Genomic DNA, 17,154 nt, shown 5'->3' with positions numbered 1-17,154 from the left:
TTCTTGATAATAAAGATTTAATGAGCTAAGGAGCAGTTCATAGTCCTGATATCATTATTACTAAACTTAGCAACCGCTCTATGAAGCATTCAACCTCTTTTAATTGGTTATTTTGGTTTTACGGTACATTGACTGTATGCATTAGTTTACACTATCAACCTCAGGCCACAATATTTGCCATACAGGCACTGCTGCCCAGCACAAATCGGCAAACAGCAAGTAGCTGGTGAAGGGAATTGAACATCTACAAGCTACAGAGTAGATCTTTTTGGGGAGTTACTATTCATATTTTTCAACTATTCATATTCCTAAAATCATAAATAAGGATGGATAATAACAGGCATTACAATGAAGTAGGTGCATTAGCTCAAAAATACATTAACATGGCTATTAGAATAAATTAATAATTAGAAATGATTATATTTAATATCATTGTTAATTCTATTAATTAGTATGACTTAATTTACACCAAGTCACCTCAATGGGGGCACCACATCCTCATCAGAATCTCTGAATCAGAGGAAAATGAAAACCAGTTAATATAGTCTCATGAAATATACTAGAAATATGAATACGATTAACAATTCAATGAATAACTATAAACACAATGACCATATCAATAGCTCGTAAAGGTTGAAGGATTTCGGAATTATTTAATGGTAGAGGTGGGAAATACTCACTCTTGTACAACATTAAACAAACCAGCATACATATTCCAAAAAGCATTTAATAATAACATAATAAATGTCAAAACACACAATATCTAATACTAAACAATCCAAATGGAATATGTACATAAATGTGAGTGTGTGTGTGGGTGTGCGGAAAAGAGAGAGAGTGTGTATGTGTGCACACTGTCAGGAGCACGCTGAAAAGAATGTGGAGCGGTCCTGTGACCGGCTCCACATGCTCTGCGTACGTGTGCACAAACGTGTGTAGACCAAAGGGGACATATGAAATGGGAGTGTTGAGTCCCTATGTCTCTGTGTGTTGCAGACAAATTCTCGAATTACTGTGAGATGGTAACGTGTATTGTTAAGATGGAGTTTAAAATATTAAATTCATTTGTTTATTTTGTTTATTATTAGAGAGAAGACAAAGTTTAAAATGAACATTTACCTGATTTGTTGATTATTAAAGAAAGTCAGGAATATTAAGTTTATTAGCTTTTAGTATTATTTTGGACCGTGTTAGAATAGTAAACGGTCACGAATTGCGGTGTTTTGACTTGCGCTATTAATTATGCCCGCTTACGGTTCATCCGTACAAAAGGTGGATAAGTTCGGCCACGTATTTCCTTTGTTCCGTAGACTCATCGTGTGGGATCAATGTAGAGAAGGCCGCAGAGTATGTAGAGTTGGTATGTTTCAGCTGGTTAAATGTATTTGTTTGTTTGGCGGATATGTTAACTACAGCGGAGCGCATTGACGTGTATAATTTCATGTGACGGCGCTGCGCTTTGTTTGTGTCCACTGCGTCTAAACACGCGATGTTTCTAATGTTTAATGTTTATCCATTTATTATAAGGATTTGTGGTTTGTGGTGTGGCATTAATGATTCATTTTGATTTATTAAAGATACAATGTAACAGATAAAAACAATAATTATAAAATGCTGAAGGAAATATTTCAGTGTTTATCATATATCATATGTCTAATATATATTTTGTTTTCTGTTTAAAGGTTTTCAACCTGATGAAACTCACATGAACTAAGAAATAAGTTAAAAATATGAGTTGAGTTGTCCTCTGTATTTTTCTGAGCCTTTCAAGTTTGGGCAGACATTGACTGAAAAACCATAGTAACTTGAAATGTATGATAATGGTACCGGGTTAAGAAGATGGTACTGTGTGCATGCGACTCTGTACATACACCTGGTGAAACGACCTAAGGTTACCCATTAGCTCAATACAACACAATATAGTTCAGTGAATTAAAAACAAATCAACACATGTAGATACATTTACAACAGTATAGCAGTTCTGTGCTTACTTAGCTGTGTGAAGTTAATGTATAATAAATCACACACTATGCTCAGTGGAGGTTCAGTTAATGAATACAAAGGCTACTTAGCTCTCAGCTGTTAGCTTAGCTGGGGAATCTAAATGTTCAAATGTTTGTGTGAGTGATTACTATTTATTCATTCCTCAGAAAAAAATAGCATTATCTGTTATCTGTTATGTGTCTTGTCTTAGTCATTTTTGTTTTACCTGTGTTTTATTTAGTTTAATATTATTTATGCCAGTCTGGGCTGGCTCAGGTTTGCCGTGGACCAGCCCCTAGTTATGCTGCTATAGGCTTAGACTGCCGGGGGACTTACACCTCTTTCATGCATTCATGTCCCTTAAATGTATGCTAATAACTCAGCATCCGGGGCATCATCCCCGGAGTTTCTGTGTCTCTCATCTGACAGGTTGCCACTATTAAAAGTTACGTCTGGATCATGAATCGTGGCTGCACCTTTTGCCCTGGTCCTGACTGACACCCACGTTCATATACAGTATCAACATTTTTTTTTGGAGGCACCGGAAGCTTATTTCGACATCCTCCTGGATTCGTCTCTTTCATATGTGATCACATACTAATTTTTGTCTTATAGATTGTCTATGTTTTAATTTTATTATGTTACTTATCCTGTACACATCTATTACAGTCTGTCCGACCTGGGAGAGGGATCCCTCCTCAGTCTCTCTCTGAGGTTTCTAACATTTTCCCCTTTAATTGTGGGGTTTCTTTTAGGAAGTTTTTCCATGTGTGGTGTGAGTGTCTAAGGACAGAGGGTGTCGTAACCTGTACAGTCTGTAAAGCACACTGAGACAAATGTGTCATTTGTGATATTGGGCTATACAAATAAATTTGATTTGATTTGATTGAAAGTTTCAGGGTTATGCTATGTAATTGTTGCAGAAAATGGTCTGTGTATGTGTCAATGTAAAATAGGCTGCACGCTATGTAATGTGACTCAGATATGCCTTGAACAATTCTATCTGAATGATATTAAATGTTCGATAACATGATAGAGCATATGCTTATCTAATGAAGGGTTGAGTCACACATCTTAAATCTAATACATTTAAATTAGATTAGATTGCAGAGTGGTTGTTAAATGCAGTTTGATCAAGACAAGTTAGATCGCAGAGAGCGTTTTGGCAAGCTCTCCAACAGTTTGAAGCTGCTGTCTAGTCAGTCAGACTGTGGTGGGCTAAGTAGGTCACACTGTGCATGAGCAAAAAGAAACATGTACAGGGCAGAGGAAGGGAGGGAAAGAATGGTGGGATGGTGGTTACAAATATGATGAATAATGTTGAAAACTTAGAATACTTCAGAAAGAATTTTGTTATTTTGCCATCCTGATACATTTTCATGAAAAACCTTTTTGAAACTTTTTTTCATGAAAATGTATCAGGATGGCAAAATAACAAAATTCTAGCAATAGTCACAAGTAAATCCAATGTGATTATATTTATAAGCTACCCTCCATAGAGATATACACGCCCTTGGCTTATTCTTTGTAACTTTGCAGCCTACATCATGAGCCAACTGGCTCACTTCTTAATTGACTCTTTTTATTTTCAATATAGAATAAACTTACATCACTGAAATTCATGACGTGCCATTCTTGGGTGAATCTACGAGACACAATTTTGTCCAAAAAAACGCCTTCACTTTACAGCAATAGAGAAGCAAGACACAGGAACTTGACTTTGGCCTTGAGGAGATGCAATGTTTATTCAGAGACAAACTGAAACTTACACTGTACATTTGCTGCCACTTGACAACTTAACTATTAATTTCTTCTCTGCTCCGAACACCTGTTTGTTCTGAGCACGTCCACCATCACTGTCTCTCTCTCTCTCTCTCTCCCTCTCTCTCACTTTCTCTCTCTCTTTCTTGACCACACACTATTCATTAGCGGCGCTACGTTACTCTTATAACACAAAGATAGCATGCCAGAACTTCCTGTAATTGTTCCGGAGATCTGAACCATCCAAAAAATGTTTTCACACGAGAAACAAACTGAACCATGGTTTAATCTGATCTGTACCAATACCACCTCTTTTTCATTAGAGCAACAGCAGTCCTATTTAAAATGCTGACACAATCTGAGATCTGTGATTCATGGTGCTGAACCCGGGCTAGAACAGGTGATGGTTCCAGAACCTCCTCAAAAACTTTGGTCAACAGCAATGTAGGGCTCAGAAGAAAAGGCAGATATATTCCTCTTTAAGATCATCCCCCTGCTTTCCTGCATTGTGAGGAGCATGGCACATCTAGGGCACCAACCAAATTCTCCACAACCAAACACCTGGTGGTGCAGGGAAGGCATCTGGAAACCAAGGTATGAAAAGGAAGATTGATGTGTTTAGAGCATTGTACAAACAACAGAGAGATTTCAGAGGCGTAACATATCTCATCTTATAAACATGTCATATGATATTCAGTGTCTCTGCTTAGGTTTAGTCATAGAGTGCTGAAGTCAGTGATCTGCCAGAGCCACATGGATGATGTTGCTATCAGCGATCAGTGTTCCCATCACTTTATGCCCCAGTTTCCCAAACATGGTCAGAACCAGACAACAGCTCTTCTGGCTGCCTGCGGGCTGTTGTGTTGATCTGCCTGTGTGCATGTGTGCGGTGTGAGGATTTCTGTGAGCTGTGATGGAGTCATTCCGTGTCAAAATTGGATTTTCAGAGGAGGATATTTTCTTTCAGATTTGAATAAATGTATTTCTATTTTGTCTGCATGTTCTAAAAAGCATGAGTAATTTCAAGATGAACACACACAGGACAAACATACACACATTTCTACTTGCCCCCTTTCTTCCCTTCATCCCTTTGTCACTTCTTTCCTCACCTCACTTCTCGGCGCTGTGATCTTCAGTGTGCTGCATCATTGGTGAAGCCACGTGCTCTCTGTTTATCATCAGCAAGGGGAGGGAGATAGAGAAAGAGAGATAGAGGGAGAAAAACTCTGCATCTCTCGCTCTCTCTCTCATTTGGTTTGGATCACCCACAGACACACACACACGCACACACACTCGGCAACGTACATTATTCCAATCCTTAGCAGCCTGAGGGACGCACAAACGGACACAGAGAGCAGAAAACAGCTAAAGCAGACTATCGACTGGAAAAGATCTGACTACACCACAGGTGCAGTAAAGCTTTATCCCTCTGGAGTATAACACAGTCTTTGTCTGAGAATGTGTGTGAAGTGTTTTTGTATCAAATTCAGGGCTCTTAAACTCTTTGTGAAGCTGACATGAGCAGACTATATTAACTGTCTAGGAAAGTAAGAATGACGCTCCCATATGCTGTAGCTGTTTTGTGTTAGAGGACAACAGGAGGAGGATGTTGAAATGAGGACAAGAGTTTTGGCACGATGTGTGAATACTGCTGCTGAGGCTTTGTACTCTTATACTTTACTCCACCCCTCTCCCGACGACACACACACACACACACACACTATGCACGCAAGCACGCACGCACGCACGCACGCACGCATGCACGCACGCACGCACACACATACCCACACACACACACACACACACATACACACACACACACACACACACGCACACACACACACACACACACACACACACACACACACACACACACACACACACACACACACACACACACACACACACACCTCCCTTCGCCAGTTCCTGCATTGGAGTAAATAGAATGGGGACAGGTTGATTCTATTGCCCCCACAAAAGACAAAGTGCGCCATTTACACAATAGCAGTGCCTCTCAACACAATAGATTAGTATGTGTTTGAGCTGAAAGGCAATATATTTACAATAAAATAATAATGTTGGGTTTATGTGTTGAAGTTACTGCTTCTAGAAAAAGTCTTTGTTCAGGGCAAGTGCAGAAAGAAGCGCTAAAGAAAATAATGTTTGGTTGTCAGCAGACCGAGCCGAGTGGATGATGAATCTCCAGCAACTAGAAGTCATAAAAGTGGATTGAGTATGGTGCAGGCTGGTGTTAGCCGTGCCCCGAATCTGCTTGCACCTGACAGACTGAGGCTGTAATGCATGATTGCATAATAGTAAAAATAAAAAACAAAGACCTAGTCAGGTACTTAATATGTTAAAACATCTGGATAGTTGTTAATTGTAACTCATTTGAACTACTACCTCACAAGACTCTTTTTTTTCAAAGGTCCAGTCAGACCATCACTAGACCATCAGCAGAAAGATGAATATGTAGCACAGTAAATGTGTTGTATGCCACTCTTTGTAATAGCGACGCTATCAATGTCCAACTTTAGTTTGGTCCTCTTATATCTTTTCTCCATAGGATCCAGAACTCCGCTGCCCTAATCGTTTCTTGCAGAAAGTGTTTTCACATTCTATTTTAAAGCCATAAAACTTATTGTCTTTGTTTTCACCACTGTGCTGCTCTTTCAACACATAAACAGCCACTGAAGCCGAGCCTGTCTTTCCTTTGGGAGCGGGTCTGTTTCTCAGCTCGGGGTTTATAAATAGATTTATAAAGAGCATTACACTCCTACTTTTGTTACTACATGAACTACGACTCATCACTGCTCCAGTTAGCCCATATTTGGAGAAAGGATTTTGAGGTTTTGGATAGCAACTATTTACCCGAATCTTCCAAGTTTGACTTATTTTCTCTGACAGCAACCCCCATGTTACTGTAACATTACATGGATCCATTGATTGGAATCAGCAGGTCACATATGGACATACCTGGTGCTGTCAGTTTTGACAGTGTGGTTATTAACCGGACCCGTGAAAGAGACAACAGAAGCTTCCTTTATAGAATGCAGGATGAACAAAGCAAGTGACTCAGCAGATGTTGGAATAACATGACAAAATGAATGTCTAGTACAAATTAGGGCTAACTACCTTTCACTTTCAGAGTGGAATGTAAACGTAACAACTTTCTCTCTAAATGTTGAAAGTAGTTAAGAGACAGAAAGCTTAACTCACAGTTTATAACCAACAGTACAGTTTGCAGGCTTGTTCACACAGTTGTTCAAATGACTTATTGATTTATACGTTCCTGAGATTCTGGCATGCAAAGCCCTGTTCCGTTCTTCTCTCTGTTTTGGAACAACTCTTCTTGAGTCCCCAAACCCCACTCTCATTATCTCACCCCTCCCACCCACTGGCATTATCAAAAATGGAGGTTGGCACTGCAAGTGCGCCACTGGAAAAGAAGTGCTGTAATTACTGTGTTTGCATGCGGATATGTTTCCTCTTTGCTAGATGTTTCAGTGGGATCTCTCCTCCAATTAGCTAGCTTCCTCATGTCTATTGGGGAATGTCTACAGTATCATGTATGTACATTACTGTCAGTGTTGTTGCACTTCTGTCTGGTCACTATTAGAGTTGTAAGACTAACAGTTAATGCAGCATTAAAGACCTCACACAGGATTTGTTATTAATGATGAGATCTAATAACTACAATAGCGTCAGTAACTTAATCACAGTCTTCTTCTATTTATTGTTAACCTTCACATTTCTCTCCCTTGTCTTTTATGGCCATTTCACAGGATCTTATTACCCTGTCTGCTATAATGATACCTTCTGTCTTCTCTGTGTCGTTTTATTGCATGGAGTCTCCTCTTATAATTATGTGGATCTTATATCTGCCTTTCCACCTGCAATGCACCAGCACCATACAGTAGATATTGTCTCTTGTATTTTTATACCCACTGCTAGATGGGGCCTGGATTGTTTTGGAACTTCCCTCCCAAGGCTGGCTGCACAGTTCCACAGAGCCTCCTGCAGACCATGTACGTAGGATCGTGAAGCCACTGTACCTGCATAACGTACCATATCGTGCCACACAGGCCTCTCCGTTATCCAGCCTGTGTGGATTTATCTATGGCATTTCTGTCCATCCGTTCCATTCTGTCAATCAGTCAGTCCAGTGTCACATTCATTCTGCAGCAGCAGGCAAAAGCTCACAGATCCAATGAGAACTCATCATCTAGTTATTAAACAAACAAGCAACAGGACGAGGAGTCCATTTGTCATCTGACAAATATCTATTTAGAAATCATTTGTAAATCATAGCATACTGGAACAGATACTGGGAATTAGGCTGGGAGCAAAGCCAGACCCTGAAACTGAAAATTCCCTCAACAACATTTGGTGCCAGGCTATTCCAGGTGACACACTGTGTCAGTGAGACTATTCCAGCATGAGTGGTTTGCTCATCCCTTTCACCTTTTAATGTTTACATCAGAACCAGATGCAACAAATAATAACATCTTTAAATAGCTTTAACGATCTTGAGCTCATTGACTCCCATTTAATTCAGACTTTAAAAAGAACAGATCAGCACTTCTATGTGGTGCTGCATCACACTGCTAATAACACTGTTTCAAATGACATAACAGCTTGTAAAACATGTGTCTCCATTATAACATGTCAAATGTAATCTTTTCCTCTATAAAATAAAACTTTCAACCATCAGCTGATGCTCATTGTGTTTACATTAAGAACCTCTTCCTGTCAATCACATCACAATAAAAGAAGGACCAAAGCAAGTTCACTGCTTATATCATTTAAAATGCTCATTTTAGATAATCTTATAATATATTTGCTTGCTATAAATAATAATAAATACAAAAATCACCATTGGCAGGTTACCTTAAGAATGAAATTTGCTCCCAGTTCAACCATGCTAGTTTGTTTTGGGTTCACAGTTGATACTAGGTTGATGTAAATGGATTTCTGGGATCTGCATTCATGCACCTAAAAGCATCCATAAAATCTGCAGTCACATACAACTGTATGCTAAATGGTTACATTCATGCTGAAATTGTCCTTTTATAACATCACTATATTGATAAGAACTAAGGGCCACAGTTGAAAATGAGCTTGGGGCAGTTTGTGTGTAGCTTAGGGTCAGATGTCCATTTACTAGGTTCCAAAAGTGACTGCACTGTATCAGATTTTATTTCTGTAATTCGTCAAGTACATCATACAATTTGAGAACAGGGTTACCAATAACCAATAACTACCTCATTTATATTTTTGATTATTCCTGTTGCCTAAAACACAGAGCATTGGACCAAATCCTGTAACTCACTAAGTTTTCGGATCCTCAACAGCAAAAAGACCTGATACGACTTGACTCTGGGATTTTTAGGTAAAGTAACCCTCATTAGTTAATAGTCCCCAGGAAGCAGGAAGACATGAAGCATAATAGCATGGCCCGTCGTCACACATACACACAGTTTTTCTCAATGTGTCACCCATCACCTTTGAAATGTCAGCCTGGATGCTGACTGTCCTGTGTGATTGTCTGAGTCAGGCTGCAAAGAACTGCATGTTCCACACATCTCTGCATGCATAATATCACATATTTGTATTGTGCCAGTGTGTACGCAATACACTTCTTCTTCAACTCAGCAACTGCTTTTAAGAGTAGCATATATGTGGTGATGAAGATGATCTCGGTAATACAGACATTCTTTTTGTGTTCACGTGATCACTGCAGAAAAGAGCCTTCATGGTCAGACTGTGTTCAGAGACAGATGTCATGATGTGTTAGAGTGAGAGGGATCATTAAGTGAATGCTGACATATGACATATGACATATTGGTCATATTGTGTCATATGTGTCATTCACATATTGTGAATGACATATTGGTTATTGAACGTCTGCGTTGTGGTCACTAATGGACGACAGCTAATAAAATGGAGGGTGGCAGTTTCACATAATGTGTGGACACATGACTTTGCCTTTTGCCCTCAAGACGGGTTGTTTGTGAGTTGAGTTGTCATTCATTACGAAACTGAATGCACCTTGCTCTCAGCAAAAAAGCAGAAACAGATGTGTAATGTCGCTGAGTACAGATTGCTACTGAAATAGAAATGTGATCTTATTCTTAATAGCTGACTGACTGTGCATTAATGTGTGGGCTATTTATAAAGAACAAGAATAGCAGCCTGGCAAGGATCATAATCCATCATGCTAAAAATAATACATGTGCTGTGTTTCCGTATCATCTGTGAGGTAGCAACAACCAGAGGAAAACTCAGTCTGGTGTTATATACTTACTGTATCAACACAATGACATCTAAATGCTAAATGCACAATAACAAGTGTAATGAATGAAAATAATCTGTTTGTGGTCTACCAGTAATCCCTGTAAATATCTTAATATGAACATATTTCCTATAAACACGCTAACATTGCTGCAAGGCAATTGGGTTTTACAAGTCATCAAACAGTCCTCAATCTTTTAGCGATGTTGTTAAATTCAAAATGCTTCCACATATGGTTTGGTTTCATGATTCTCTAGTCAGCACAGTTTACCAGTTTTCTCCATTTTGTACTGGCAGAGACAACCAGCCTTGTTTCCCCTCCACCGTATCAAATAAAGCAAAACTGCCATAAAGAAACAAAATTCTCGGCACATAAAACCATAACTAACTGCTATGGCTAGATACCTCTATGGAGTGACAACAAGAATGATATGTCTTTCTGATTGGATTAATTGACCCTTTATTTTATCTCATTACATCTCTCTTTATTTTTTTATAGATTATCACCAATAGATTTTTTCTAAAATACTCTCTTTGGGGAATTATACCCCCTGTATCCCTCTACATGATTTTGCGTTACAATTCACAAATAAAATACTTCTGACTGTCATTGGGGGTCTGACCTGTTTTCAGTGGACACTGTAATAAAGCCATGTGTCTCTGAAACCATTCATCCCCTCAGTGCTCCGCTGAGCTGCGCTCCTCGACATCTGGTTCTCCGTTTGGTTCAGGAAGGAGTCCGGCTAACAATCCCCCTCCGCTCAGTGTACTACTGGTGGCCACACTGTCTGTCCGTCTGCCCTGCTGGCATCCAGCCTGCAGCCCTGTGGGCCCACCATAGAAACACACCCACTAGAATGGACATTTGGCTCCATTTCTCAGTGCGTCTGGTGGACAGTTTGTTGTTGATCAAACTGAGCCAGCTTGAGCCAAATAAATATAAGTCACGGTGTGTGAGATGTAAAGTTCAACTGTGGCGTGTGGTCTTAGCAGGTAGATGAGAGGTTAATGTCTCAACACCTCAGCACGACACAATCATTGATGCATGTTCATAAAAGAACTGGGCTAGTGAGAAGTAGATGTGACCATGTTAGCTTGAAGTTCATATGTTCTGAAGCCGGAGACGAGTTGATAACAAGGCAGAGCTATATCTCAGTGAGCATTAGTGAGGCTGTAATCTTCCAGTTCATCACCAAGGTGCTGGATGAGGTTGAGGTCAGGGTTCTGTGCAGGCCTGTCAAGTTGGATGTATGACGAAACGACAGTTGGTGTATGACGAAAGCAAAATGCAACAAAATGCAACAAAATGCAATGGAAACAGATTCAGAGAATAAATGATGACGTACATGAAGCATGTTACTTCAATATCCACTGAAGCTCCTGCTCCGCTGAAGAGACATAAATATTCTCCTCATCGCTCCACACAGATCTGATGTCACCTTCACATTAATACATGAAACAAACACTAATGTCTGATTTCTATCCAGATTTCCACATAGTTTTAAACCGTTTGAGCATCCACTGGTGCTCTTTTAATTACCTCATCTTGTTGCACCCTCTTCTTCTCCAATGGTAAAATGGTTTTCTACACCTACCACTACTTGTCTCCACAAACCAACTTCTAATAATCACAGTGGATGGAATGAAGCATTCATTTACATTCTTCTGGAAATGTGCAATCATTTTGGAAGGAAACCTGGCTACTGTTGACATTGGCTGAAAAACCGAATGAAAAAATGAACAAATATAAATAATTGTCATATCAACCAAAAATGTCAGAACCCCCCTGCAGTACCTCAGACCCCTGTTGAAGACCTCCGGTCTAAATGTTAGTATGATGTAGCATTTAGCTTTTCCTTAGTTGTAACCAAAGTAGATGTTTGCATCTGCAGCCATGATTTAGAACCACATGCATTGGGGTGGAGCTCATGTGGTGACAGTTAGTTTGATATCAGGCCTACTGTTATGGGTTATAGCTACAGAAGAGGAAAGTGTAAATATTATCTCATCTATTATTTTGCTGGCACATGGATTATGCTGCTTTTCAGCATGAGTGAACATTGTCTTATCACACTTTACTCACTGCCCACAAATGTGTTAAGCAAAGCTGTGAACACATTGCTGTGTGGAGCGAGGTGATGTTTAAGAGTGTGCTCAGCCTTTCCTTAATAAAAACAGGTGAACACGACCACCTGAGTGCCACTGGTCTCTTGTCTGTAGTCCCATTAAGGAGGAATTAACGAGGCAAGTAAATATGTGCAAACCCAGACATCAGTGGGCTTCACTTCCATCACACCTGCTCACTCACACCTCAGGCAGTGCCAGCTCTTCATCTTCACTTCAAAGCTAGGAACATATTTGAGGTTATACATCAGAGCAGTTAGTTTGAGTTATGCATGAAATTATTCTTGGCATGCAGGTTGTCGTCACTGCTGGTGCTTACAAAGTATCCAGACGTTCTTTTACATTGTATTTCCGCTCTAAGGTAGGCTATAACAGTCAGAGATATGGCTGAAATCAATACCACATTTATTTTCTAATATAAATTATTTGTTTGTATTATTTTCTGCCAAGATTGACAATTTTCCAGGTTTCACTATTTATATTTAGTCAGAGAGAGGCTGCAATCGTTGCTCTTCATATGGGATTTTAAATTGGTCTCAAATTGAATTCCAGGCAGCACTAAAGAGCTAGATTTGTCCTTTAGAAACCTGCCAATACTCTAGTAAATTAATAAAGAATGGAGAAGATTACAGAGGTTCAGTGCTCAGTCCTTTGCTCTCATCTTCACCAACATTAGCCCCGTCCATTGTCTCTGCACAAACTTTGACCCTTAAGGGCGCGCCACTCTCTCACACCTCAAGTCTGATGCCACCACTGAGAGGAGGGCTGAGAATAAACAGAGCTCTGACAGAATGTGTTGTCAAAAGTGTGAGCATAACCCTGTGTGACTGGACCCTTCCTGCCCTGCGTCTTCTTTATTCTCTCTTCTTTTACCTGAATCAGCTTGCTGTATGATATGAACACAGTACATATGAATGCAGAAATACACAGTTTTTAATCCAAAAATGAGGCTGCCTTTCTTACTGCCTTTGAAAATGACTTTTTGGATACTGTGTGGAACACTTTTTAGAAACAAAAAGCTTTCATCTGACAGCGCTGACAAGGAAACTTTTTATGCCAGAAGAGAAAGTGCTCCTCAGTCTGGAGCTGATAGCTGATATTTAATATTTAATCTTCCACTCCATCATTGATATATCTCTTCTCTGGGTAGCTTCTCAGCCACTGAAGACTCCTCTAGACATTTAGTAGGAATAAATTATTAAAAATGTCACTTAAAATGGTGGAGAGAGCTGAGTTACTAGGATTTAAAGTATGCAGTGCATGATTACAGCACTTCTTTTTGGCATAAAGGTGTGACATGTCTGGTCATTTGTGGTGTGTGTACACAGACCAACAGGTGGGCTGATGGTGATGGGAGGGATGATGTGTAGAAGTGAATGTCAGAGCATGTCAATCAGGATTAACATCTCTGCTCCGCTTGACTGGAGGAAGCTCCATCAGGAATCACATTCACTTAGTTTAATAACACCAACAACTGAAATACATCTTTCAATACTTTTGTTTTTCTTTTATTACACATGTTATGATATATATAAATATATATATATACAGTATATATATCCATAACTAATTTGTTTTACTTAACAAATGTCATTTTTTGGCCAAAACCTTTTCCTAAGCCTAACCCAGTTATTTTGTTGCGTAAGTAAACCTAATAAAGAAGTAGACCTACATTAGAAGTTAGTTTGGAAAGACACTGTGCATGTAACGAGCGGGGACTGACACAGCCAAAAGTGACGCTAGAGGTGTACGTAGGGCGTCAGAGTTCGAAGCGTAGAGCCACTGACCAAGCTGCAGGATGTGTTCTTACTTTGCTTTCCTGGAATGAGGTTGAGACGTTATCCACTGTATTCTGCTTTACTTCACAATGTTATGGCCTGATCTCCAAGACAACATGCACTGCAATGAAATCAAGTGGAACAAAAGCTCACTGAAGGTAACTTAAAGCAAAACTACAGTAGAAAAGGGCTTTATTGATTTCAGGCTTTCAAAACATAATTTCTAGTCTGTGTGTTGTAACAAGATGACAAGTCTACAGCCACGCTACCAGTTCTATGACGTGTACTCAACATGCTGATGTTTAGGTACAATTTTTACCATGTTCACCATCTGAGTTAAGCATGTTGGCACAGTAACATTGCTAATTAGCGCTAATCCTAACAAAGAATAGAAACGGATGGAAACATCATAGGTTTTGCAGGTATTTGATCATAAACCAAAGAATTGGACACAATATGATGATTGCTGGAGATGAGCATGAAGAAGATGACCTAAATGATTATAATTAATCCTGAGGGGAACATGAACGTGTGCACCAAGTTTCATGGCGATCCATCCCATAGTAACTATGATGAAGGTGCTAGACAACAAGTCAATGGATCACCAACATGATCAGAAGTTTCACAGAATAAGTGAACATTTTGACCTGTTGGTGGCACTATCTCATTACAATACATGCTCTTGTCTATGTTTATGTAATTCATTGGCATTGTTGAGATATTTTTAGTCTGGACCAGAGAGGTGGACCAGCTGACAGAACAACACTGCTGCTAGCATGACTAGCAAGCCCATTTAAACACATACTGTGGACATAACCACAGTGCTGTTACACTTTCATCCATTTTCTTATCCCCAGACAAAACTTTAGGTTGTTGTTAACCTCTTAAGAAGTGGGTGAATTTACCCGAAAATACCTACAAACGACATACCCAAAGTAAATTGAAAGCTGCTCTTCAGCCATTTGCACCAGCTGCATTATTTTGGTTAATTATTCTTATTGTTCTTGCAAAACATTGAATAATCACTCCAAGTGCTTCTGGCACTGAGTAATAGTGGTCTGAATATACTGAATTTGAAGAAAATACACTCTGTCTGAAGTTTGTTGTTGAAAAGAGCTGGAAAACACAATAGAAACATAGAACCAAGTGTTACCAAGTTCAGGTTAAAATGTCAGATAAAAGGGATAAAAACTTGACTTACTAGACAGGTTTTTCTAAGAATAACACCAGGCTGTGCATTTGGAGATATTATAATATTTATTGATAAAAAGGCCATAAATAACGATTGGCCACTATTATATACCCAATATTGCCTGTCAGTAGTAATGACACAAAGTAAGTGAAGTATATCTATATTTTTTTATAATATTTTTGTGTATATTTTGTATTTTATAATTAATAAATACAATTATGAAAGTATTGTAAAAATAAAACCATGTGTGTCACATGTCTAAAGGTCAAGCAATGTAGCAATGGCTACATGATACGCGAGCCAACGGGAGACTGGGCTGCTGCTGGCTCCGTCCGTAAACAAAAGAAGAGGGCTGGCACTTCCTTATCAAGTTGACACTCATTGGCTTTTGATGGCTGTAGATAACGCATGGAAGCTCCTATTGGCTCAAATTAATTGTCAATCGAAAAGTCATAGTTCGGCATCCCGCTAGCAAGCATCAAAATAGCGCTAATAGCTTGATACATGCTCTTTTTACCGAGTATCATCACAAAAATAAACACATCGGTCAGCTGATTTCAAAGATTGCAACAGCTGTTCATGGGCTTTTATCAATGTGACGATGTTCAAGATGGATATATTTTTTACTGGAAACGATCTATACTTTTTTGGTATGTTGAGCAAAGTAAAGACATAAAAGGAAAGAAGTCGATAAATGTGACACTTGTGTCCACACCAAAGTTTCAGCTGAACTGCTTTTATTAAAGTGCCTTCTACTATTTTCTTTTATGGTGGACAAACCATTTAGAACCTTCTAGCTAGTAAAGGTCTCTCTCCCGCCTCTGTCCTATTGACTGTCAAAGGTTTGTCTCCTGCTGTCTCTCTTTCTCTCTGTCCTGCCTCTTTGTGTTGTCCCAGTTTCCAGGTATTGATTCAGTGATTGTACATTAAATCAGAGGCTTCCCTTCCACATGGCTGTGCAATTGATTTCCTGTGTGACAGGAAGCTACGCTCTGAGCTTCTTTACTGTCCCTGCATCCCCTTAATATGCTCCACTGTCATTGGATGATTAGAACAAAAACACTGGCTCCAAACCTTCCATTAGTCATACATAACACACTAATGGTGACTTCATAAATACAGACAGACATACTGTATCTATATACTGGCTCCAGCATTTGAGTGTAAAATACTGAATACTGTTCAAATGTAAGCTGCACTGGTCAATATTTCTATATCATTATTTGATAGTCAAAAACTGTGGAATTTTGGATAAACCTCTGGGGGCAACAACCAATATTTGAAGGGTTCCGGCGTGGCCCATGGATACCCGGATAGCTGATATCATTGTTTAAAGTCCCATTAGCAACTTGCATTATCCAGATATCTGAAAATAGAGATTATTATAAGATAAATCTTCATTAGAGATTGCATATCGTCCGATCCTCTCAGCCTGCTTTATTCTCCACATGGACAGTTTACCTGTATGCAACCAAAGCACGCTCAAACGTGATTGGTCAATACTACCGACATAACATATAGAAACCCGAACTCTTCTGATACCAAAATCCTGTCTCGTTGCCTACAGATTCTGTATTCATATGCAGATATACTGTATGTTATTAGAGATGACCAGGGTCCATCGGTACCCTGCAACTGTTTCCAGAGTCCTCCCAGATAACATAACCCGGAAGGACTCCTTCTTCAGTCGAACGGCTTCCCTGACCAGTGGGGTCCACGGTGTTCGAGGGTTACTGCCCCTTGAGGCACCTAAGACCTTGAGACCACAGCTCCTAACCGCAGCTTCAGCAATAGAGGTTTTGAACATCGCCCACTCAGGTTCAATGCCCCCAACCTCCACAGGGATGTCTGAAAAGCTGCACCGGAGGTGTGAGTTGAAGATCTCCCGGACAGGGTCTTCCTCCAGACTTTCCCAGTTCACCCACACTACCCGTTTGGGCTTACCAGGTCTGTCCAGAGTCTTCCCCCACCCCTTGATCCAACTCACCACCAGATGGCGATCAGTTGACAGCTCCGCCCCTC

The 17,154-nt window shown here is 39.7% G+C and overlaps 1 protein-coding gene across 7 annotated transcripts in view; it reads left to right on the top strand.

Moving 5' to 3' along the window:
- Positions 1-5,011: 5,011 nt before the first annotated feature.
- Positions 5,012-17,154, top strand: part of ndrg4 (NDRG family member 4) — a 54,527-nt gene continuing 42,384 nt past the window's right edge. For 4 of the 7 annotated variants that reach the window (XM_029434294.1, XM_029434290.1, XM_029434291.1 and 1 more), the window contains exons 1-2: positions 5,012-5,152; positions 7,699-7,772. In XM_029434294.1, coding sequence (XP_029290154.1) covers positions 7,699-7,772 — 74 coding nt within the window. In that variant the 5' untranslated portion in view covers positions 5,012-5,152. The remainder of the gene's footprint in view (positions 5,153-7,698; positions 7,773-17,154) is intronic. The other 3 variants (XM_029434295.1, XM_029434293.1, XM_029434292.1) reach the window with 2 other exon arrangements.

Source organism: Cottoperca gobio, chromosome 6, assembly GCF_900634415.1.
Source record: "Cottoperca gobio chromosome 6, fCotGob3.1, whole genome shotgun sequence".
NCBI lineage: Eukaryota > Metazoa > Chordata > Actinopteri > Perciformes > Bovichtidae > Cottoperca > Cottoperca gobio.
Note: the sequence above shows the minus strand (reverse complement) of the source record. Positions and strands in the feature narration are given on the sequence as shown.